The 26,559-nt window shown below is 37.7% G+C and overlaps 1 protein-coding gene across 1 annotated transcript; it reads left to right on the plus strand.

The window, feature by feature from the left end:
* Nucleotides 1-1,506: 1,506 nt before the first annotated feature.
* prpf19 (pre-mRNA processing factor 19) lies at nucleotides 1,507-25,988 on the plus strand. Its single transcript, XM_039767524.1, has 16 exons — nucleotides 1,507-1,688; nucleotides 4,147-4,296; nucleotides 7,239-7,315; nucleotides 9,409-9,550; nucleotides 9,674-9,747; nucleotides 10,815-10,877; nucleotides 11,098-11,139; nucleotides 12,005-12,079; nucleotides 12,166-12,241; nucleotides 12,374-12,483; nucleotides 12,851-13,006; nucleotides 13,325-13,394; nucleotides 19,567-19,652; nucleotides 19,854-20,024; nucleotides 20,115-20,220; nucleotides 24,802-25,988. Exons 1-16 carry the CDS (start codon nucleotides 1,670-1,672, stop codon nucleotides 24,897-24,899), a joined length of 1,515 nt encoding a protein of 504 aa, XP_039623458.1. The 5' UTR covers nucleotides 1,507-1,669; the 3' UTR covers nucleotides 24,900-25,988.
* The last annotated feature ends 571 nt before the right edge of the window (nucleotides 25,989-26,559 follow it).

A 26,559-nucleotide genomic window follows, 5' to 3' on the forward strand; every position in this document is an offset into this window, starting at 1 on the left:
ATAGTTCTTGACTACAAGACATGTATTACTGAATGATTCTAGTTTTAGCAAAACATAACAGAAAATAGCTGACCACATTCAGAGAGCACCTACTGAACATAGACTGTCTTAAAATGGCACTGGCAAACCGTACATAGACTGTCTTAAAATGGCACTGGCAAACCGTACGTAATCAGAACAGCCTCTACAAGTGCACTAGTAATACCCTAATTTTACAAATGCGTCAAGGACAAATTACTCATGGTCACTATGACAGTACCTGGCCGGGATAAAGGATGGATTCATACCTGGTCAGGAGGCCATATGGATATACTGTTTGAAGAAGCTTACCGGGAGCATTTCGTCCTCTCAAAAGACAGGTGGCAGCGTTTCCCAGGGCAGGACCAGATTAAGACACGTGCAGGGTGGCATAGAAACGCACCCCTGTTGGGGTTTTGAATACCGCCAGAGGGCACTACTGGAGAAGGACCTCCCTGGTTTTCACACAACCTGGAAATGCTCCAGATGACCTGTGCATGACACTGAAAGCAGTTCCTGGGTTAAATTTAAGAGAGAGCCCACCACCTCACTTAATCGAGTTAGAGTCAGGAGGCAGTGGGCAACACTTTTTGGGGTGGAAGAGAATTGGTGCAGTTTTGCTGGTGTTCTTGGAAAGGTGTTTGTCAGTCAGTCAGTCATTATCCAACCCCCTATATCCTAACACAGGGTCACGGGGGTCTGCTGGAGCCAATCCCAGCCAACACAGGGCGCAAGGCAGGAATAAATCCCCAGGCAGGGTGCCAGCCCACCACAGGTGTTTGTTTGTGACAAATAAAAATCCTGCACTTGAACCAAAATTGTTTGGGCACTGAAGTGTCAGCTGTTTGGAACTCTGTGGAGCCACCTTATAGTTATAGTTAAATGTGGTAACTAACCCTAGCTGAGGGAATGTTCCTTTCACTCAAATGGCCAAAAATCCTTACGACTGTATCTCACAGGAGTAAATATACCATTATATGCGTGTACCCTATTCAATGTACTAAAGAAAAGTTGAGGTGCTAATTGAGTCACTCCAATTACTGCAACTGTCCAAAACACCGAATCCACGGAAGTGGCGCAGTAGCTGCCTCACATTAAGAACATCATCACCATGGCCTCAAGGAGTCATCACTTGGTTTTAATGCACTGCATAATATAACAAACCCAGCCCTTTCTCGTTGTATTTCTATTCGTTTTATGCAAGCGACCTAACGCCTGCAGTGTGACAGAAGTGAAGACAAAAGAGCTAAGACATGACTGAAAAAAAATCGTATTCGTTACTACTTATGAGACTGATCAGACCTGCCTTGACACACGTTCGTTTTACGCACTCTCAAGCCCGGAAGCCTCCAAATTCATATCGGCGTGGACATTGCGCCTTGTGATTGGTGTACACAGAGCCAGTAGGCGGGAGCAGAACGCTCTAGGGGATTGGTGTTTCGCTGTTGAGTGGCTTCTCGTACGCCCAATGGGTGGGGCAGGAGGACTGCAGCCTGTTTGGTTGTCCCAGCAGGCCATACGCCACGGCGTGGAGTCCGCTAAGGATCATAGACGGTATTTCCGCGCATTAACTCGCCAGTGGCAACACACAAGTTGAAATACATACGGTACCTGTAAAGTTAGGAGAAAGTAAACGGCTGGTCGCATCGAAATGTCGTTAATTTGCTCAAGTAAGTTTTGTTTTTATGTTTCCTATTTTGCTGATATTTGCATGCGTAGTTTGCGCTTCATATATGAATGGAATGCTTATCGGTGGAATTCGTTCAGGCTGGCGGGACTGAACTCAGAAACTCGTGCTCACTTTTACCTGACTCTTACTGCACCTCCATGGCCGTGTGCCTTGTTTATTTGCATCCCGTGTTTTCCGACCGGAATGCTTACTAAAGGCGCATCGTCTTCTTTTAATAGACAGCCATTCGAGCAAACAGAAAAAAATGCAAGCTTGCGGCCCTTGTCATCTCAAAGCAAAAGATCTCGTCATGCTGAGACCCCCGTATTCCAGAGCATGCCGAGTCTGAATTGTAGTTGATTGCCGGGTTGATGGATATTGCAGAAATGGATTCTAGATACATTTTTTTATTACGTTGTTATTTATTGTAAAGATGCAGTCTAAGCAGAGCAAGTCAGAAGGATCTAGGGGAACATCTGGGAATATCTAGTGAAATACATTTTAAAACTGCTTCACCGGACAGACCGAGTATGCAGCATTTTAAATCTCAGACCTTTGAAAATTGTATTCTTTTTGATGAATCAATGTGTGCTTATCGTTTCACGGATCGACTCAAGCCCAATGAAAAATGGATCTTCTGTTTATCCAGGCTTAGAAGATTTTCACTTTTCAAACCGATGTAAATTTCGTATTTATACGTATATTTGTGCCCGTTTTGTCTGCTGTTGTAACTCTGTAGTTTCCTTCGGGATTAATAAAGATTCTGTCTGGTTATAAATATGGAACCCTTTTTAATATGCCATCATATTTATGCAGTCATCTTTTGACTTTAAATTTTGCATTAGTGTGTTTACATTTACAACGCATTTCAACCTTTCAGCTGATAGTCTGCTGCTGTCAGATGCCTGTCTTATTTTTTTTTCTATAAAGTGTTGTTTATTTCATTCATTAAAATTAAACTTACTGTAAAAGTAACTCCTGTAGTCAAGCCAGTGAGTGTCACGATTGTTCGCATACTAATAACACATAACTGAAAAGTTAAGCTCATAAAAATGTTTTGTGAAGTTTGTTTTCATGAACACAATATAAAATTAAATTGGAATGTTTCCTTCACATCACATTTAAGGACAAAGCTGTAAAGAAACTTAAACTTTAAGAAGATATACAAACTATTCATGTATTGTACACAATGTTATTCTAAATTAAATTATATATATTGAGTCAGTATGTATTTAAAAAAAAAACAACAATATATATTAATTGATCTGCATATAATTTCTCTGGTTTTTAATCACTACTTAGGTTTTTTGTTTTTTCTTCATTTGACGACCCATCGTTTGTCTGCTTTTCTGGTGCAACCCCATGCATTGTCCTGCAGTTGTCCGCCATTATACTGATATTACAACATTCTGGGCATCTTATTTTCATATTCTTTAGTATTCTGATGGAATCTTTCATCCTGGTCTTCACTAACCACTCTAATATTTTCAGGGGAAAATTCCAAATGTGAATCCAAAAAATGAACTAATGTTTCAACCCAGTTCCTTAAACCTAATTAATAAGTTTTTCTCAATTTCTTTCTAGCTTGTGTCTTTACTGTTACCTTTAGCTTTAAACGTAATTTCTTTGTTTGATACCCAAGTCTCTCATTCCAAGTCTTTCATCGGACCATCAAATTGTGCACCCAAAATCTGTTTTCTGATATCAGGTCTGGCAAAAATTCCGTCTTTCAGTTTATCCTCAGACAAATCTGGAAGCGTTCAGCACAAGTACATTAAACAAGCTCTATCTCTTGATAGGGCTTTGGCAAACTGTTTCATTAAACCAAGCTTAATGTGAGGTGGTGGTAGCAGTGCTTTATCTGGATCCACAGAGTGAGGTTAAATGATGTTTTTGGCACCGAGCTGTAGATGTTATTTATTTTTTCCTAACTGGCTATTAAATCTCAACACCATGTCAATTCTTTCCTTGCTGAGAAAATAGGGGAGTTTTGCATGTCTTCACTGTGCTGGCCCAGTAAAATACACAGAACGTTTAGGTCCCTATATATGAACCTTATCACACAGAGTAACTGTTTTACTTTGAACATAGATTTTAATATTAGAAAATGTTAAAATCAAACAAGTTATCACTAAAACATTGATAATTATAATATGAAAACAATTTTAAAAACCTTGGCAGCTAAAAATGTGTTTTGTGAGAAAAATAATATATGATGGAGAGAAACGGTTTTCATTTTTGAATTCAGTGCCCAAAAATATATAAAAATCACATGAAGTGGTCAAAACAATTTTTTCAATGTATACCTGTGAATTTAAATGAAAGACCTTAAGTAATAATAAGGAAAAAAGATAGGAAAACTTTGTATTGAAGACATGTTTCTTGGTGTTTTCATTAATTAATTGGTTTTGTATTTATGTATGTATTTATTTTTTGTCTTTTCTCTCCTTCTTTCATAGTTTCTAATGAGGTGCCTGAGCACCCCTGTGTATCTCCTGTGTCTAATCAGGTGTTTGAGCGAAGGCTGATCGAGAAGTACATTGCAGAGAATGGGACTGATCCTGTTAATGGACAGCCACTCTCCGAGGAGCAGCTAATTGATATTAAAGGTATGTTTCTAATACGTTTGATTCTTAAGCAGACATTACTTTTTGTGTCTTCCACATATTGTCAAAACACAAAGCTGCAGAAGAATTAAAAAAAAAAATTTATATATATATATATACTAGGCTGACCCGCCTTTTAAGGCGACCGACTTTTAAGTTGACCACTTCTTAAGGCAATTCAATATGTAGATCAATTTGATATTTTATACAAACTCATTAATTTGGTTATATTGCATTTGAGCGGTATTACTTTCAGGGCTGTGGAGTCGGTAGATAAATGCTCCGACTCCTCAGTTTCTAAATCTTCCGACTCCTCTGTATGTATATACTATGCCAATGTATTTTCTACATCCATTGAAGGAAAGGAAGGCAACATACATGTCATTTCACCACAGAACTACTGGCTAGGAAGTCAACACTCTACTATAATGCCAGATTAAAGACAAACACAATGAAAACAAGATTTTATTTATTTATTTTTTTAAACAAGTGTCTGGATAGTAATAGCAGGAATAAAAATCAGGAACAGGAAATGTATTGGTTCAAAAATACAAACCACATTCTTTGCTAGTTTTAACTTTTAAAACAAAAAAAAGCTTAACTATATGAACTAAAAACAATATCTGGAAAACCTATGTTAAACTTGGAACACAGTTATAGTTAAAGGAAAGGAAATAAATATGGCAGCCTCCATATTTCTCTGACCTCGGGGTCCCTTTAAATACAATCTAAAATCGGTGGGCTTTAGGCTAGGTTCACAGTTCCCTGTAACAGTGGAACATGACACAATGGAAAGCAGTGCCGCACCTTACCTGTGCATTACATCCCATATAGTGACGCATACAGTCAATGAAAAGCATGCTTCATGGTTACTTGACATGTTCATTTTGTGGTAACATTATGCACTGCATGCATTGGGCTTTATTCTTACAGCAGAGAAGTAGTTCATTATGACTGTTTGTGAATTGGGACATTTCAACTTACTTTTTTAATTCCCATTTAAATTTAGTAGGAGTCGGAGTCGGTTAACTTTTTGCCTTTGACTCCAGGTACCCAAAATTGTCTCCGACTCCACAGCCCTGATTACTTTAATACTCGTAGTTTCTGTTATTTTTGTGATGAAATTTAAACTTTTTTTCTATATTGAGGTCGCCCTTTTGAACCCCCCTGATATTTACTACGTGGTGAGGCATTTGTACTCCATCAACACTAATTATTTCCAGAGACATAATTTTGTCTATTTTTCCAGCGCATCGCGCACAAAAGCAAGGGAACAATGGGAGCACCAGAACTCTGCTCACATCATGTTGCTTCGTACCCCAAGCTGCAAGTAGTAAGTCTGTGATAAGTGGGTACGCTTTCCACTCACGGGACGGAAAGACAATCCCGACCGCTTTTATATAGTAAGAAAGAAGAAGATATCGCACAGTCTGGAGTAGAAAATCATCTTTTACCTGGAAAAACGAAACTACAAATCCCATCGTGCATTGCAAAATGGACGGGGCGTGTGTGAAACTCCGTGCCTGCATAGCATTCACGGGACAGAAGGACAATCCCAACCGCTTTTTATATATATAGATATAGATATAGATATAGATATATATATATATATATATATATATTACCTTAACTATCCTTTTGGAAAAATTCGGGAATGCCCTTGGGGGGCAGGCAAACCAAATGGTGTGCTAATTAATACGGAGAAATTAACTTGCTGCCTGATGCCTATTGTAGTTCTGGGCAACAATGTTAATAATTTTAGTCTTTATTTTAAAGAAACCTGTACGGAGTTTAAATTCATTTACCACATCATATCACATTTGTACAGCAAGGAAAAAAAACTTTGGACTTGGAGATAGACAGACAGATCTGTAGAACAGGTGTTTATTATTGTTTTAGTTAAACATCTTTACATTTGAAGGAATATTTAGGTTAGTGCTGCTGCCTGACAGATGTAGTATTCCAGGTCAAGTTCTTTAATTGGTTGTTATCTGTGTGGACGTTAAAAGTTCTCAGCTTGGATCTCAAGTTGGTTAACTGGCTACAGACGAAAGAGTACAGGTAAGGGGAGAATGCTCAACAAGGAGTGAGGTCATCAGTGGAGTTTCTTTAGGGTATGTCCTGGGACTGTTACTTTTTCTGATTTATATTGATGACGTTGATTTTGGTATAGTTAGTAAACGTGTGAAATTCACATATCGCAGTAAAATTAAAGAATGACAGATATCAAAGAGGCAGCAAAAACAACTCAAAAAAGAATTGGACAAGCTTCAGAACTGTGTGAACACTTGTAACATGAAGTTGAAGAAGCTAAGAAACACTCCTCTGCTCAAAGAGTTGTGGAAATTGGGAGCAACTTACTGACACATGTAGTTGAAGATGAAACCTTGACAGCCTTTTAAGAGAAATTAGGACAGTTTAACTATTATCTAAAGAAACGATCTTGATGGACTGAGTGGTCACCTCATGTTTGTCAAATTTCTTATTTTCTTATGTTCTCCACATGCCTTCAGGGATTTTCCTCCCACATCCCAAAGATTGTACATTTAGGTTAATTTGTGATTCTAAGTTGTGTGTGAGGTGTGTAAGTGAGTGTGCCATATGTTAGACTCTTGCCTTTATTTCTTGTCTTGCTCCCAGTGCAGATTGGTTAGGCTCTAGATATTGTGTCACTGAACTGGCATAAGTGGGTTTGAGAATATATGACCTTTGCATTAGTCATTGCCCAGTACATTACAATGACTGCTGAGCTTGTAAATCAACTTGAAATTAACTGCTCTTAGCCTATCATGTTGTACTTTGCTGTAATGAAAAGGTTTTTTCATGATCAAGCAATTTAACCTTGTGAAGACTTATCTGTTCTTAATATTTTTGACCTCCCCCAGTTAGTATGGTGGAGGCAGACAAGACGTTGTTTAATTTATTTGTTTTTCTCTCCTTGCTAGTATCACATCCTATTCGTCCAAAACCACCTTCATCCACAAGTATCCCTGCAATTCTTAAAGCCCTACAAGATGAATGGGTAAGTAGAGCACACCCTCCGTATCATGTTGAAATATGTTAGGAACATTGCAAATGTTAGTTCTGTCAGATTTGCTTTGGTATTTATAGTGCTGGCTGATGTGTCACACAGTGCAGTTATTCAAATCAAGTTTCCTCAGCCTCCTATTTTTATTTTTGAGTCTGGATTTATTTTACCAGTTTCCTACATGTTTTAGGAATAAGTATAATACTAACATAGTATTTAATTAGTGCAAGGGTAAGCAAAATTGGACCTGGAGGGCTATGGAAGCTGAAGGTTTTGTTCTAAACCAATAACATCTTATTTAATTTTATAGCTTGTTAGCATTTTCATTCTGCCATGTCAAGCCATTTAAGCTATTCTTATATCATTGATTTTTTTCTTTGGATGGATATCATCCAGATGATTTGTGGCCTGAAATGAATGAGTAATTGTCAGTCCTTTTTTTTTTTGTTCAGTTTCCTTTCAAGAATTTTATTAAACCAGATGGTTTGCAATAAATACACAATGATTTTAAGAGGAAACAAGTCAGACTGAGAACTACTCCTTAAAGAGCCATTAAAATCAACTAAAGTGGAGCATAAAAATTTAGCTTGAGCAGTAAGGACTTCACCCACAATAACTGAGTTCTCATAAAGATATTGGGTTGGAACAAAAACCTCCAGCCGCTGTGGTCCTGCAGGACTGACTTTACCCACTCTTGGGTAAGTAAGTACAGTGTGCAGATTGTTATTTTTTACTTGCTAAATAAAAAAAAAAATCCCTAGAGCAGTAAGTATGTACATATCAGAATAGTTTCTTTAGATACATTTCAGCCTTATAAGTACTAATACAAAAATCACAAATCATATATGGGGGTCACAATTGAAATATGAAATATCGGGCACTTACCTGGACTTGAGACACTATTTTGAATCTTCTGTGCTACAAGAATAATTATAATCTGTTATGGGGCAATGATAGGGAAATTGATGGCAGTATATACGCGCGGGAATTTTAAGAACATGCTTGTTTTAGTTTTCTACTGATTTTTTTTTTTTTCCCTTTAACAGCTAAGTCATTACGGGGTGTACGTTCTTTTAGCTCTTCAAAAGTACTTCTGCTACTACGTAGTTACCTTTTTTTTTTTTTTTTTGCATATGTAAAGCACAGACTTTATTATAATCCTATGTTGAGAATTCACATTGATGTAAACAGAAATTATTCTGAATAAAACATGACTCTAATGATCTTTCTCCAAGATGTACAGTGTGAAAGCTACTATACCAAAAGGAGAGGTTCTGCAGGTGCAAATAGGGAATGTAGGGCCTGCGATGGATTAAATAGGGCAAAGCAATCCAGCAGGTGGTAGAGATTGACCATTTTATGAAGCTTCATAGAGAAGCTAGGGATGGGTGGCAAAGGGTGCAAGATCATATGAGAGAGAGGCAGCACCACATGGCCAGTGTCTTGTGGTTGGTACTGCTTTACTAAGGTCATACAATGGCAAGTGACGGCGCAATGTTATCCCTCCAAGGGATGACCGAATGTGTCTTGGAAAATGAGTAGAGGGTAGTCTGGAAGGTGGATGGTACTCAGCATCCATCTACTAATGGCACAGTCTCTCTGACTCTCCAAGGTAATGGCCAACTGGGAATATCTCTTGGAAACTTGGCAATTTAAGAACAACAGAACGCTCAAGGGGCAGGGCAGGGAAGGGAAGTGAGGAGAGAATTAGATCACTTTCTAGTTTGCTCTTCACCCTTTCCCTTCAATAGATTAAATTAGTATGCAGAATGATATTCTTTTTGTTTTGAAGTTGCATACCTTGGCGTCATTTGGAGCTCTGCTTTACAGCTCCTCTTGTTAACCCTGGAGAGCTTATGCCTGAGTTTTCTCAGAAAAGCAATGCCTTTTATACGGTCAAATACTTGTGTTAAGTTGTAAAAGGTGCACAATTTTACTGTCGAGCACAATGAGATCTTAGTGTCTCTGCTTACAGTTGTTGGTATGGTGGTCATTCTTTTTTTTTCTTTTGTAATTTTTCTAGTTTAATTTCCCCAATAATTATTCTTGTTAAATCTGACTTTAAAGACAGTTATCTCTTTTTATAGGATGCTGTTATGTTGCACAGCTTCACTCTTAGACAGCAGCTACAAACCACTCGGCAGGAGCTCTCCCACGCCCTGTACCAGCATGATGCTGCCTGCAGAGTCATTGCTAGGCTGACCAAAGAAGTAACTGCTGCCAGAGAAGGTATATCTTAGTACTGATGGACTGTGCAGCTGAAGCTGTGCCAGATAATAACTAGTATATCTAAGCTATATATAAAAACTATTTGCTTCCTATTAATGTTTTTTTTTTGTTTTTTTTCTCCAGCCTTGGCTACTCTGAAGCCTCAGGCTGGATTGGCTGTTCCTCAAGCAGTGCCAGCTTCTCAGCCCATGACAGTGGTAAGTTATTGTATTGTGTATTTGCTATTAATTTATATTGGCTTCTCAGTTAAATTGTTTGATCAGTCTTTGTATAACACTGTTAACTCTTTCCCATGAATTTATTTGAATGTAACATGAAAAAATTGATTTGATATGATAGCTTACATAAGCGTTCATTATATCCAGCATATTTGCATTATGTGGGGGCATCAAACATCTGGTGGGTTGCCTTGTGTTGTAGTGTCAGGACTAGGCCGTAATTAACATCCAATTTGTAATGGTTTTCATTGCTGCTTGTTAGTATGCTGATTGTAACACACTCGTATACACCCCAAGAGTGATTCTCTAATAGGTTTAGCTACAGTTCCATTAACTCTGGTGACATTATTTGAAATATAATGAGCAATTGAGTGATGTATTTCTCTGTAGTTTAACAGGTTGGATCAGCTCATATGTTTAAAAAAATGTAATGCTAAGTATGGAATTGTGATAAAGGAGTACAGTAGTAACCTTGATTATGTTTTTTCCGCACCAAATTCTAGAGGCATACTAACATATTCATGTGTAAAGATTAATAGTAACTGTTCTCTTTTTTTTATACTCTTGAGAATCCACCCATCCATTATCCAACCCGCTATATCCTAACGACAGGGTCAGGGTGGTCTGCTGGAGCCAGTTCCAGACAACACAGGGCACAAGGCAGGAAACAAACCCCGGGCAGGGCGCCAGCCCACTGCAGGGCGCACACCCACACACCAAACACACACTAGGGACAATTTAGAATCACCAGTGCACCAAAACTGCATGTCTTTGGACTGTGGGAGGAAACCCGAACACCCGGAGGAAACCCACGCAGACACGGGGAGAACATGCAAACTCCACGCAGGGAGGACCTGGGAAGCAAACCTGGGTCTCTTAATGGCGAGGCAGCAGCACTACCCACTGCACCACCGTGCCGGCCCTTTTGAGAATCAATTGCATTAAGTGTTACATCTGTTCCTTTTTTTTTGATGATTACTGGAATTCTTATTTAGTTTTTAAACAGTCTACTACTTGTCAAAGGTCATTTTTGTTCTTGTTGGCAGGGTGCTGGAGAATCTATGGAAGTGGGTGAACAGGTTGGAATGACTCCTGACATCATTCAGAAGGCAAGTCCTTGTTTAAATAAGTAAATCAGTGGTATTTACTAAAATTTACATTGAGTGCAAAGTTTATAAAATGCTGTATAAATGTACATAAGTTTCAGTGTTTTCTAAAGTGGTCTCAAAGCTAAACTAAACCATGTGGTGTTTTTCATTTATGAATTACATATTCATGGTGTCTTGATAGTCGTTTTTGTATTAAAGTTTTTTTTTGCTTGTTTTGCAGCTTCAAGACAAAGCTACTGTGCTCACCACTGAGCGTAAGAAGGTAATAAGAATATAATATATTTAATGTATAGCATTGCACACTTAGCCTTTTTTGTGTAAAGGGTTTGGTCAGTAGTGTAGGAATAAGGTGATAGTAATAGTTGTGAAGAATGCAATTGTTTTTTTGTTTTTTTTTTTGGTGTACTTTTTCTGCTTGATGGAATCAACATTCAGTCTGCCATCAGAGAATTAAAAAGAAAAAAAAATAACACAATATGGTAGAGGGACTACTGTTGCCAGGAAAGGGACAGTGTTGGTTATAATTAGAAAGGCTTATGAAGCATATTGTCAACTGATAACTCTGTGAAGAGCACTATATGAAGATCAACTGAATTAAACTGGTATTGGTCAAATGAATACAAAATGTACTATATGTCTTGACTCTCGGATATTTGGGCATTTTAAAATCTTTTAACTAGTCATAAGAAGAGCTTCTGCTGAAGGATGTCATTTCCCAGAAGTGACAGAACCACAGAAATGGATGTTGACATTGTATTTATTAATTTATTTTTACTACTCTGTCATCAGACACATGGGACGAGGGATTGGATAGTTGTGCCTCCTCCCATTTCTTTAATGTCTGATTCATAAAACTTGTATTAGCTTTGGTAATGTTCTTAATTTTAATGTACCTTGGATTCTCTAGGTTTTAAAGACATGCCTTAATGTTAATCGATCAATTTTATTAAAAAAAGGTCTAGAAAGTTAAATACAGAAATACATTTAAAAAGCTTTCATGAGAGAAACCGTGCCCAGTGCTCTGGCACAGGCTGTAGCTCCCCACAACACATTAGTTTACCCATGATATTTTGTTTGTTAAAAACTAAAATAAATGCCCAATAACTTTTTTTTTTTTCTATCAACAGAGAGGAAAGACCGTTCCTGAGGAATTGGTTCGTGCAGAGGATCTCAGTAAATATCGCCAAGTTGCTTCTCATGCAGTAAGTTTTGTGACCTTCATGTTGCTGGTTTTCTTCAATAAGATTCAATTATCACATGAGAGCATAATTTTATACTTTATTTTTAGGGTCTGCATAGTGCCAGTATCCCAGGAATTCTTGCTCTTGACCTCTGCCCATCAGACACCAGCAAAGTGCTTACTGGTGGGTATTTGGTACCCCCTTTATACAGCTTGCAAAATGCAAGAGTAGAAAAGCTGAAATTCTATTTCATTATTAGTCTTTTTGTTTTATTGTAGCCTGTACATAAGTAACACTTCTTTGTTTTGACACCAGGTGGTGCTGATAAAAATGTTGTTGTCTTTGACAAAAATGCTGAACACATTATTGCAACACTCAAGGGCCACACCAAGAAAGTCACCAGTGTGGTATACCATCCATCTCAGGTAATGAAAAGTTGTTATATAATAAATAAATTAAATTCTGTCTTTTAAGTATGTACAATAGAGGGTATTTCTAGATCTAAAAATTCTGTGCAGTTCTGCTTTCAACAAATGTAAAAGTAACATGTACTAATCAGGAAAAATAAATCTAGTGAAGTTTAAATCTCAAAGCAATCTTTGGTAATTTTATTGTTTACAGAGTTTTTAATATTGATTTTGGTCTCTTTAGAGTGTTGTAAATCACACAGTCAACTAAATTAAAAAAATAACCACTGCTTTCCAAAGACTAATACTTATGTCCACCTGATTGTATTGTCATTTTTTTCATGTTCTTTTCTTATTTCTAATTAGCTGCCTTTTTGTGTTTTAGACTGTTGTCTTCTCAGCTTCCCCCGACTCAACTATTCGTATTTGGTCTGTGCCCAATTCCTCTTGCATTCAAGTGGTTCGAGCCCATGAAGGTCCAGTTACTGGGCTCAGTCTGCATGCTACTGGAGACTACCTGTTGAGTGCTTCAGAGGATCAGGTGATGAGCACACTCTTTTGTTATTTTTGAAATTACTGTATCTGTGTTTTCCTTCTACGTTGTCATTGACTTGCCTTTTTGGTTAACTGGCAAATCCAATTAGGCTTTGTTTTAATTTAGGTAGATGTGGCTGAGAGAGTGAGTGAGTGAAACTGAGACCTGGGATGGACTGGTGCAACTTCCAGGATGAATTCTTGCCTTGCATCTGTTACAGTCAAAAGAGACTCCAGCTGCACTGTAGTCCCAATCTTGATTGAAAATGTGTGCATGTTTATGTTGCTCACAGGCTAATTAATGCCTTTCTGTATTCATTTTCAGTACTGGGCATTCTCAGATGTTCAGACCGGCCGTATTTTGACCAAGGTAGCAGATGAAAGTTCTGCTTGTGGTAAGTTTTATCACATGCATTAAGATGGGTGTGGATGGGCATTGGGGACAAGGGTTAAGTGTTAAAGAAGAAGTCACATAATTATTTATTAGTAGAAGCACTGATAACATTTTTGCAAGTTTATGTGAAACTGATTGTGCATATCTTGTGTTGCATTGTAGTTACATACCATTTACTTTATTATTGTCAAATGGAGTACATCTTGTCCAATTGTATTCTTTTAAAGGAAAATCAGTTTGTATGGTAGGTTACCTACCAGGTAACGCTTGTGGTTGGTCTGCAAGTCGGCAAACATCCGCCACGGTGCCCTAGAAGCAGATCATAGAATGTTGCATAGTTTTACTGTCAAATAATGCAAGGTAACCACCCATAAAATCAGATTGTGATTCAGACTACGAATGCCATTAATGTAATTACCCCGATCTACATTCTGTCAAATAAACGAACCACACGCCGTGGTGCAACGTAAAGAGGCTTCGCCTCTGAAGCTGACGTCCAAGGTTCGATCCCCGAGAGGGAGTGCAGTGAGTGGGTACGCCTGATTAGGGCGAAATACTTGTAGCGTATTCTTTGCATTATTTCACAGTAAAACTATGCTATATATATATATATTTTTTTTTTTCTCCCCACATTTTATGTTACAGCCTTATTTCAAAATGGATTAAATTCATTTTTTTCCTCAGAATTCTACACAACACCCCATAATGACAACGTGAAAAAAGTTAACTTGAGATTTTTGAAAATTTATTAAAAATACAAAAACTGAGAAAGCACATGTACATAAGTATTCACACCCTTTGTCATGAAGCTCAAAATTGAGCTCAGGTGCATCCTGTTTCCCCTGATCATCCTTGAGATGTTTCTGCAGCTTCATTGGAGTCCACCTGTGGTAAATTCAGTTGGTTGGACATGATTTGGAAAGGCACACACCTGTCTATAGAAGGTCCCACAGTTGACAGTTCATGTCAGAGCACAAATCAAGCATGAAGTCAAAGGAATTGTCTGTAGACCTCCGAGACAGGATTGTCTCGAGGCACAAATCTGGGGAAGGTTAAATAAAAATTTCTGCTGCTTTGAAGGTCCCAATGAGCACAGTGGCCTCCATCATCTGTAAGTGGAAGAAGTTTGAAACCACCAGGACTCTTCCTAGAGCTGGTCAGCCATCTAAACTGAGCGATCGGGGGAGAAGGGCCTTAGTCAGGGAGGTGACCAAGAACCCGATGGTTACTCTGTCAGAGCTCCAGAGGTCCTCTGTGGAGAGATTAGAATCTTCCAGAAGGACAACCATCCCTGCAGCAATCCACCAGTGAGGCCTGTATGGTAGAGTGGCCAGACGGAAGCCACTCCTTAGTAAAAGGCACATGGCAGCCCGCCTGGAGTTTGCCAAAAGGCACCTGAAAGACTCTCAGACCATGAGAAACAAAATTCTCTGGTCTGGTGAGACAAAGATTGAACTCCTTGGTGTGAATGCCAGGCGTCACGTTTGGAGGAAACCAGGCACCGCTCATCACTAGGCCAATACCATCCCTACAGCGAAGCATGGTGGTGGCAGCATCATGCTGTGGGGATGTTTGTCAGCGGCAGGAACTGGGAGACTAGTCAGGATAAAGGGAAAGATGACTGCAGCAATGTACAAAGACATCCTGTATGAAAACCTGCTCCAGAGTGTTCTTGACCTCAGACTGGGGCGACGGTTCATCTTTCAGCAGGACAACGACCCTAAGTACACAGCCAAGATATCAAAGGAGTGGCTTCAGGACAACTCTGTGAATGTCCTTGAGTGGCCCAGACTTGAATCCGATTGAACATCTCTGGAGAGATCCTAAAATGGCTGGGCACCGACGCTTCCCATCCAACCTGATGGAGCTTGAGAGGTGCTGCAAAGACGAATGGGCGGAACTGGCCAAGGATAGGTGTGCCAAGCTTATGGCATCATATTCAAAAAGACTCGAGGCTATAATTTCTGCCAAAGGGGCAGAGACAAAGTATTGAGCAAAGGCTGTGAATACTTCCATTTATCAATTTTCTAACCCGCTGAATCCAAATACAGGGTCACGGGGGTCTGCTGGAGCCAATCCCAGCCAACACAGGGCACAAGGCAGGAACCAATCCTGGGCAGGGTGCCAACCCACCGCAGGACACACACAAACACACCCACACACCAAGCACACACTAGGGCCAATTTAGAATCGCCAATCCACCTAACCTGCATGTCTTTGGATTGTGGGAGGAAACCCACGCAGACACGGGGAGAACATGCAAACTCCACGCAGGGAGTACCCGGGAAGCGAACCCGGGTCTCCCAACTACGAGGCAGCAGCGCCACCCACTGCGCCACCATGCCGCCCGCTGTGAATACTTATGTACCTGTTATTTCTCAGTTTTTTTATTTTTAATAAATTTGCAAAAACCTCAAACTTTTTTCACGTCATTATGGGGTATTGTGTGTAGAATTCTGAGGAAAAAAATGAATTTAATCCATTTTGGAATAAGGCTGTAATGTAACAAAATGTGAAAAAAATTATGTGCTGTGAATACTTTCCAGATGCACTGTGTGTGTGTATGTAATTATATATATATATATATATATATATATATATATATATATATATATATATATATATATATATATATATATATATATATATATATATTCATATTCATATATATATATATATTCATATTCATATATATATATATATATATATTCATATATATATATATATATATATTCATATATATATATATATATTCATATTCATATTCATTTGGATCTTGATCTTTGTTAGTCCGCGAATGAATTAGAAGAAGCAACACTAGATGGCAGTAGAGAGACAGCTAAAACATAGGCATTGCATTAAGAATCTCCTCCAGGCTTATACTACTGAAGACTGCAGTACGCCAGTCACACCTCAAAACACAGACATTCAAACTAAACAAATTGTTGTGCTTTAAATTAACTAAAGAGATCTTCATTTAGATCTTGATCTTTGTTTGTCCGCGAATTCCACCTTCCAGTTTAGTACGTTGTTGTTACTCACGGATGTCAACAATGTGCCGGAATAACGAAAGGGGTGGTGGACAGTGTTACGCTGGTTAGCTCCTGAGGCCTGGTTAGAGAATGAGATTGCCGAAGATAAAAGATACGTGCCTACGTAACATATGGCTGAAAGAAAGGCAGTGGGTAAAATGAATGACAAAGTAACAGCACGTTCCAGAAATTATTATTGTTATGTTGTAGCTGGCGAGTGCTGCGCGTCTCACAGTTGTACCGTGCCTTGCTCGCATGTCAGTGAAGTCATCCCTATTTATGCTTTAAAGAACCTGGATACCTATGTGTCCCCCTTTTATAATCATTGCTCCGTGTATATTGCCTTACTCTTTGGATTGCCACAAAGCAAACTGCAAAATTGGAGAAAGGTTGAGAAGACCTTGTGAGAGGAAACGATAGCGTCGTGAAAACGAGACGGACTGTGAACGGACAGAAGCAGAAATGCTCCTACACCACCACATAATTACGATTCGGACAGTGATTCCGAGTAGGCCATTCCTATCGAATCAATGTCCAAGGGTTTTCGTTTGTAATTTTGTTTCCCTTATAAAAAATCATAATGCTGTTAAGGGCAAGGGCATGTGTGTATGTATGTATATATATATATATATATATGTATATATATATATATATATATATATATATATATATATATATATATATATATATATATATATATATATATATATATATATATATATATATATATTCCCGATCAAAAGTTTAAGACCACTTGAAAAATAGCAAAAAATCATATTTTGCATGGTTGGATCTTAACAAGGTTCCAAGTAGAGCTTCAACATGCAACAAGAAGAAATGGGAGTGAGACAAAACTTTTTTTGAGCATGCAATTAATTGAAAATAACGACTAAATTGAAACAGGCTGTTTTACAGCTGATCAAGATTTTAGGACTACACCTACAGAAACTACGAGTATTAAAGTAATACCGCTCAAATGCAGTATAACCAAATGAATGAGTTTGTATAAAATACCAAATTGATCTACATATTGAATTGCCTTAAGAAGTGGTCAACTTAAGTCGGTCGCCTTAAAAGGCGGGTCAGCCGTGTGTGTGTGTGTACATGTATATATTTTCAGTTGTTCTATATGACCTAACTGTACTGTTAATTCAGATGTTTTATATTGTGAAGTTGAAAAATGTACTTAAATGAATTGGATTTACAAAAAAAATGCAGTACAAATGGCTTATATTAGAAAATGAAGTATGTGGGTAGTGGATCCCAGTACATATTAATATTTTTTTCAAATCAAAATGAATAGAGGTGTCAAACTAAAATTCAGTCCTTTCAGCTTTGTTTACTGTTACTTTAAGTTTACTTTTTTTGGTTATGTCTCTGAATTTATAGTGCAGTGAAGAAATGTTTCCATTTTCGTGTAAAATGAATGTTTTTTGCTGCAAACAGTAGAATTCTGATGAAACTGATGTCACAAATATACTTCCAAGTATCCATTTTCAAGCTTAGTCAATGAAAAAAGTCCAGTATTCATAGGGATTAGTCGATTTTTGGTGTTGCTTGATCTAAAATACTGTTTTGTTTACTGCATTAAGTATACAGTATCTCACAAAAGTAAGTACACCCGTCACATTTTTGTAAATATTGTATTATATCTTTTCATGGCACAACACTGAGGATATGACCATTTGATACAAAGTAGTCAGTGTACAGCTTGTATAACAGTGTAAATTTGCTTTGATAATTTCTTTGCTGTATTAAAGTGTCATCTTCAGTGTTTTAATATTTACAAAAATGTGAGGGGTGTACTCACTTTTGTGAGATACTGTATAAGCACAAATAAAATAAAAAATGGTCAGCAGCTGATTGTAAAGGTCACACAGGCTATAATAAAGTTTTAATTATGCCTGCTTTCTAAAAGTGAAATAAGTACAGCCTTAACATAAAATTGAGCATAGCTGAATGTGTTCATGAGTTAATTTTACACTTGATAGTAATGCGTCTCCAACAGTTAGCAGCCTAATGGCCTGATAATACGCAATATGAGAAACCTGGCGACTTCCAGTTCTCTTGCCTGTTTAATTGCCAGTTTAATAAGATCTTTTATTATTGCTTGCACTGTCCAACCATACAATTCAAAAATGAATTGTCAGACATTCTTTTTTAAGGTTAAGCCACAGGTTCAGGTTAGAAACCAGTTCTGGACAGGATGTCAGTCCATCACACAACACACTCCTGCACATACCTGCACTTATTCAGAGAGAACTAATACAGAAGAGCCAGCTAATCTAAGAGTAAAGTTACATTTAATTGTAGTTCAAAATAGGCCGTGCTAATAGTGTCCAGTAGTTAAGGACCCCTAAAAATCGTATAATGTTGAAGAGAAACTGGCAGTGTTAGACCGCATTTTACAAGATATTTGGATTGGTGATTCTACTGTATGAGGAAACATGATATCCTCATATTAGACTTATTTTTCCTGATGATCGTCATGGTGGCAGCAGACCAAGCAGGTCAGCCCAGACTTCCCTGGCCAGAGCATACAGATTCCAGCTTATCTTGTGAATTTCCATTCCCAGTCCAACTGAGAAATGCAGTCCCTCCAACTTGTCCTGGGTTTGCCACAAGGTCTCCATCCAATCAAATGTGCCAAGAGTAAATCCAGAGGGAATTGCCTTGAAGGGGAATCATTACAAAATGCCCAGACCACCTCGACTGGCATTTCTCATTTCAGAGGAGCAGCCTTTATGCTCTAAAGTGCTTCCAGATTTCTGAGCTTCTCACACAATAATAGAGTTTCAGCCCAGCCACTGTGTGAAGAAATCTTGTTTCTGCAGCTTGTACTCACAGTTCTTTCTGTCATTACCCACACTTCATGACCATAGGTGAGGACAGAGATGTCGATGAACCAGTTAATCAGGAGCTTTGTCTAAAGTCCCGGTACATCACCTGCAGAATTTTTGCCACCGCTATAGTCTGCTTGTCAGTCTCCTACCCAAGCCCCCCTTTCATTGCTTGTGAACAAGATCCAGTCATTCTCCAACTCCTCCACTAAGGGCAGTTGCCAAAACAACAATAAAATGTTAAAATTGAAAAACACAACTGTGCACAGTTAATTTTTTCCTCACTTTGTCTTCCTGGCAGCTTTAACCTGTGCCCAGTTCCATCCTGATGGGCTGATTTTTGGGACTGGAACAATAGATTCTCAGATAAAGATTTGGGATCTAAAGGTGAGCACTCATTCTCAACTTGCTTTTGGAATGGGGGGGTGTGGAGTCTTCGCTATACCACAGATTTTATCTTTAATACAGGCAGATGTGTTAAATAGAGCTCATCAAAATCTCACTTTACTTAAATGCCACCTGAATACACAGCTGTCAATGTTTTCTTGTCCATTCTCAAAATAACTCTGCTTTTCTACATATTTCTAGGAAAGAACAAATGTAGCCAACTTCCCTGGGCACTCTGGACCAATCACAAGTATTGCTTTCTCGGAGAATGGTTATTACCTGGCCACATCTGCAGATGACTCTTCTGTCAAACTGTGGGATCTGCGCAAGCTCAAGAACTTTAAAACTATCCAGCTGGATGACAATTATGAGGTAGTGTGGTTAGCCTTTTTTATTTAAAGCTGTAAGCACCCACTTTATTAAAAGGCAATACTTAACATTTGTGCTGGTCTTGTCTTCTAGGTGAAATCTCTTGTCTTTGATCAAAGTGGCACATACCTGGCAGTTGCAGGCTCGGATATTAGAATTTATGTCTGTAAGCAATGGTCAGAAGTCCTGAACTTCACAGGTAAGTTCTGGGCTAACTCTGGTTGCTGCTGTCAGTTGGTTTTAGGAGTTAAGGAAGTAACTGACAGAAACGTGAAAATTGCACTATAATTATAGGACATCGTTGGCACAACTACATTAAGTAACAAAGTTAGAAATACATTATGTTGGCCACCAATAATTAGTTACCAGCACACATTTTTTTTTTTTTTTAATCAAATAGCTGCAATCCACATCAGCATCTCAACAGTATGGGTGTTGAAAAAAGAGTTTGCTCACTAAACATAACATTTAAGTAGCTGATATTTTAAAGAAATAAAAGCGTGAAGATGTTGTTCTTAAGTTGTGATAGAAGGGGTGGTGTGAAATGGTGCAAGTGCCATCATAGCAAATACTCGTGTGCATGATGTAAAAAGATTCTGATTATTAGTCATGATTTCTTTTTTTAGGCTTTACATAATGAAGTCTATTCTAAATTAATGTTAAAACAAGTTGGTATAAAGAGTGTATTATTCTAGTTGGAAGTGGGTGTACAGTTTTGAGCACAAAGATTTCTTTTCTTTCCCTTATCGTTCCTATTTAAACTTCATAGTCCAGTGCTTTTGTGTTTTGTTATTTTAATAATCGGCCCTATAATCCTTGTAAAGCAGGAAATGGTTCTCCTTTGAGTGCCACGCAGTAGATTAATTAAACCTCTAGAGTTCAGTTCTTAGAATCATTTTGGCTAATCTCAGGAACAATACCAATATGTCTAGTGGTCTTTGGGGGACTGTTGAATTTTAAAAATAACCAATATCCATTCTGTAATACTAAAAATAGGTTCCTGTTGAAAGTCTAAATTTGAGGTTTGTATTGAAATACTGTGGTGGTTGGGTTACAAAAACAAGACCTCATTTATGAAGTGATTTTACAACAGAATTCTTGCATGATCAGTTTTTAAACTTAATTTCACTTGATTCTCAGCATTATCAGTCAGAATGTCATCACATAGCATGACCAAATCTCGAGGCCGTCTGAATGTGTGTAAATACATTAACTGCTGGTCCAAATGCTTCTCATTGTTATTAATATTGATTATTTGGCCAACTCCTTTATCAAGGAGACTTACAAAAGTAAGCTCTGTAATACATACAAAGAATACATTCTCATAATACATTTAGAATACCTTTTTGCTTGGCCAGTATCTTCTGTTTCCCCCAAATGGTATAATTTCAGTATATATGGATTAAATACAGATTAGCTGTCCAATGTTTTCTGTTGAGCTGCTTATGTTTACTAAAATGTTTTTTGTTTTTGTTTTTTTTTTTTTCCTCCTTTAAATACTAATAAATTAGTTATACATGTAAGTTTCAGGTTAGGCTGTAAACCCTCACAACAGACAATGCAGTATGTACGATGCTCGATATGAACAGAAAGTATTCAATGCAAACCCGTTTACATAACTGTAAAGTCACAGTCAGTTTAAGAAACCATAGATGTTTATGTGATTAGCAAAAGAGGTATCACAAAAATAAAGGCCAATTTAAGATAGATTGGTTGATTCCTTTAAGACTGTGTCACATTACACAACATCTAGTAGAAGGGTATGTCAACGTATCCATTGGATTACTGATGTGCTTACATGACTAGAACTCATTGTGATTTCAAATGACGGTGTAATAATTTTCCAGCATAGTTTCACATGTCCCGAGTATCGAGAGTTTACCCCTTTTTCTTATAGACAATAGCATGCTGCCCAAAGGAGCTTGTGACCATGCAAAGGATTTTTACAGGTATGGCAGGGTCAGCTGCAGTCTAGGCCCTTATTTTTTTCCATCCTGTCATAATGCGTAAAACACAAGACAACAGAAAGACAAGTCTCTCTTCAACTCGTGAGGTCGAAAAAAACCCACATTTCTTCTCCTTTGTTGCTGTATTCTATTTTAGGGCGATCACTCATTAGTTGTGATCTTTCATGCACACAGAGCCCACCCTGTTTGATTTTGTCAGGAAGAGTCATAGACTAGTTGGGCTGCGTGTCTGGGAATGGCACACAATACAACTGGCAGCCACCAGAGGTCACTGCCACTACCTCTGACGCACAAAGATTACGTAAATCAAGTCTGTGAATGGTATAGCTGGAAAAAGTGTTTAATGTGTTATGGCCTTAACTTGGCAATGTGATTTCATTTTGTTTGCTTAAATGGTAAGTTTACAGATTATCAATAGTCTGTAGAAATGGTATTTGGGATCTAATAAAAGCATGAAAGTGAATGCTGATCTGTGTTTGTGAATGTTTGCGCTTAGACTTTTGTCCTTGTGTGTATTGTTAAGCAAGTGCAGGTTTCTTTAACCTCTGCCTCATTTATGTCTGTTTTCTGCTGCTTTGATTTCACTGGCTATAACTTCATCATCCTTTACTCTGTATGTATGTATGTTCTACTCCTCAAAATAAATGTCAGACACTTCTCTTTCAGAACTTTTACACCTGGGGAATTGCTATGTGTTATAGATATATCGCAGCAAAATAAGCTGCACAATGTAGTAACGTTTTTACCAAAACATACACTTTGAATGTTAATCTTATTTCCGTAGATGTTGGAATAACATTCCAAACATTACAACAACAACAACATTTATTTATATAGCACATTTTCATACAAAAAAAAATGTAGCTCAAAGTGCTTGAAAAAGCATATAAAAGCATTGGTGAATGTGTTGGGAACACCCAGAAAAAAATGGTTATGAAATATCTACAAGTAATATTTGTAGTTTTACTGTTTTGTAGCAGTACAAAAAAAACAGGATACTTTGCTTTTACTGTTATCAAATAAATAACCATAACATTAATATCCATTATTGAATACCTACGACCCATATTGGAAACACATGATGCCGTTTGGAAGGGCAGATCTTACTCTGATAAGGAGATTGCACCATACTAGGGGGCTTTACCCCCTGCTCACTTCGCGCGCCAAACCCCACGGCCTGCGCTTGATGCCAGCCACTTCACGTCTCTGAACCCTCTTGTTGTGAAGAGGTGGGCTGAACGCACCTCAAGGAGACGCGATTGCTCCTCCAAAACCCCCTCTTAAACAGTGATACAATGTGAAACAAATCCAGGTTGTTTTTTTTTTTTTTAAACCACCTCTTTGCTTGATCAGCTGCTGGATTGCTGCTGCTACCGTGCCACATGATCTGCATCTCGCATGGTGCTTTGAACATTTAAAAGCCTGTACAGCAGCTGTCCTACTCTTTGTCTTTTATTTCCTGCCCCAGGCGTGGATAAATCTGTTGTCACAAAGTCTCTTCTTGTGGGACACGAGTTCTTGATGTTTTTTTAGTTTATAATTTGAAAACAGAATAAGAATCTGAAAATCTAACAGCATATATATATATATATACATATAAAATATATATATATATATATATATATATATAAAATATATATGTGTGTGTGTGTAGGTTTTAAAATAAGCAGATTTTAAAGAGTGACATAAAAACGTGATATAAAATTGTTTCACTTTTAGGTTTAGGATTTCATATATATAGAGAGTAGACATCCAAATTACAATTTCAGTATTTGCAAGATTCAAAAACATATTTACCAAAAAAAAAAAAAAAAGACATTCTGATATAGAGAAAGTGGAATGTGGTGTCATATGAAAGTTGGAACACCTTTCTCATTTAGTAGATGATGGTCTTTCCATCAAATTGTGCACAGCTGAATCAGGACGTCTAAGAAAGCCTAAGTGGCTGGGGGCAGGTGTTGCTGTGACACAGCAATTCACCATCTTTGAGGGAAGAAGAAAAAATATGGCAATGTGGTATAAGGGTATGCGACCCGTCATTTTGACAGCAATCTCAACATTATTCTACATTAATTATAGCAATGAGGAAATGAATGATTTTATGCAGTTTTCTATTTTGCATTATTGTTTGTTGACGTTGGTGGATCCAAAACAATGGAGCCGAGTTTAAAAGGTGAATTTGTTTGTTGCATGTTTCACATTTGGAAAGGCGAAAGGAAAATGAGAGATTGTGAGTTCACCACAAAAATAAAAGTATTTGAAGCATGTGTTAATACATCCACCTCTCATTCGTTGGAAAGTGTAAAAGTGTGTATTTGTGAGTTTCATCCATCCCTCAACACCTTTAAATGACCTTAATGTTCCATTTTTTGCTCAGTGTTAACACAGCTTTTGGATACAGTGCTGTGTTTACTTTTTGGGAGGACACTGTGCTTTTTATTTAAGTTTATAGAAATAGGTATTTTAAAATATGCTTGGCTGTTTGCTCTATCAATTCCGGTCTTTGTGTAAAAACATTTTTTACAGTTGTGACCTACTTTAATGTTCATCAGCTTGAAGATGTAGGGAAAATGTCTGCAATATTACAGAAAATTAATTAAAAAAATATATATAGAAAGTGCAGGTAAAAGTTTTTATCTGATGTGGTGTGTGTCATAAAATCTACAATAATCCATTTAGTGAACAAGCGAACAGTTTTTATGCACTGGGAGTTGGCTTCTTTATATGTTTGGGTGGGAAACGCACATGATATTCAGATAAGTGATTTCTCCTACACTGATGTGTGTGTTTGTTTGTTTTCTTTCCCCCCACAGAACACAGCGGAATCACCACTGGTGTGGCATTTGGACAGCATGCTCAGTTTCTTACTTCAACTGGAATGGATCGTAGCCTTAAATTCTACAGTTTGTAAATGGGATGCTTTCCTTCCTTCCTTCCTTTTTTTGTGGCTGTCAAGTTGCACTCATTTAAGGAACAATTTAGTTTTCTCCTCATTTAGGAAATTAGTTGTTTTTGCAGTTTTTTGTTTTTCCCCCATTTTTGAATTAGGGCTTATAGCCCAAGCATTGGACATAACTGGCTTGCTCCATGGAAACTGACGGACAGAAGTCAGCCAACACTTAAGCTTTCATTCGCTGGCTGTGCTTGAATTCTGTTCAGTTTGCTTCCACCTTGTGGCACCGCCTGTGCGATTATATGCACATCAATATTCATCCCTCAGTGGATTAGAGACCAACATACATTGCTTTTGGGTGCAGGATTGCGACAAATGTTTTATGAACAGGTGTTTTATTTTTGTTTTTTTTTTTTTTTTGTTTTTGCTATTTAAAACTGAGCCACAACAAACTTTATTTTAGAAATTTTTTGAATGGATATTATAAGGAGTCATTAGAAAATGGCACAGGATTATAGTTCCCCAATGATTTGGGCTTAGAGCTATTCCATGGATGAATAGTACAAGACTTATGGTTATCATTGCCTTGTAGAATATTTCATCGTTTGAAGCTTAAGTCTGTGAGCTTACAGGCTCTTCTCTTTTTACTGTGTTTTTTTATTGTGGAAATTGCAATTAAATTAATAGTTGAATTGTATTTTCCCATCTAAAGAGTTGCTTTTATTTGTTTTTGCCTCTGCTAAATTGGACTGTATGAGTCGGCTCTTAACAGATTTTGCCTGCTGTACGTCGTTAGTTTGTCTCAAACATACTCACTTGCAGCAAAGTGATGGCACGCAGGGGTTTAACCTAGAGGACTACGTTGTTTCTTTTTGTCTCTGTCTGGCCTCTTCTGATTTGATGTGATTGCATTAGGAATTAATCATTTTGATCATGACTTGAGGAAGTTACCACCCCAGACACACATTATCACATCTTTTTTGTATTCCAGTTGAATGAAATGAAGAACCTACTCAGTGTGTTGTTCTCTTGAAATTGTGTGATGTCTAAGACTCATTTTTGTAAACAGATTCTACTTCCATCTAATAAAGTAACTTCAATGAAATACGTGCGAGTTATGAGTATTATGGGCTTCAATAATAATGGGGTTTGTGTATATGCAAAAAAAGAAAATCCAGGCTAATGGTGCGTTTGCATGTCGTTCAGGATATTATGAGCTCCAACTTCACCAGATCTTAGTCTGGTTGGACTGTTTGTGGAAACAGGAGGTCGCTGTTGATTGTTACTTGGTCTATTTAAAAACGAAAAAAAAAAACAAAGGTAAACCCTGCATTTATCATGAAAATAAAGAGTAAACTAAACATATTTATTGTGTATCAGTTTCAAAAACAGAATTTATGGCTGACCAGGTTATATTTTATTTTTTATTTGATACAGTTGACTAAGGTAAAGAAATGGTGTATGAGAGGCTGGACACTAAGGAGGGAGAAAATTGGCTGATCTGAGGGACCAAGCTGGGAAAGATGTGCAGCAGGTTAGGGTGATAAAGGATAAAGATGGAAACGTACTCGCAAGCGAGAAGAGTGTGTTGGGAAGATGGAAAGAGTACTTTGAGAGCCTGATGAATGAAGAGAACGAGAGAAAGAAGAGGTTGGATGATGTGGAGGAGATAGTGAAT

The sequence above is a fragment of the Polypterus senegalus genome, chromosome 10 (genome assembly GCF_016835505.1).
Source record: "Polypterus senegalus isolate Bchr_013 chromosome 10, ASM1683550v1, whole genome shotgun sequence".
Lineage (NCBI taxonomy): Eukaryota > Metazoa > Chordata > Cladistia > Polypteriformes > Polypteridae > Polypterus > Polypterus senegalus.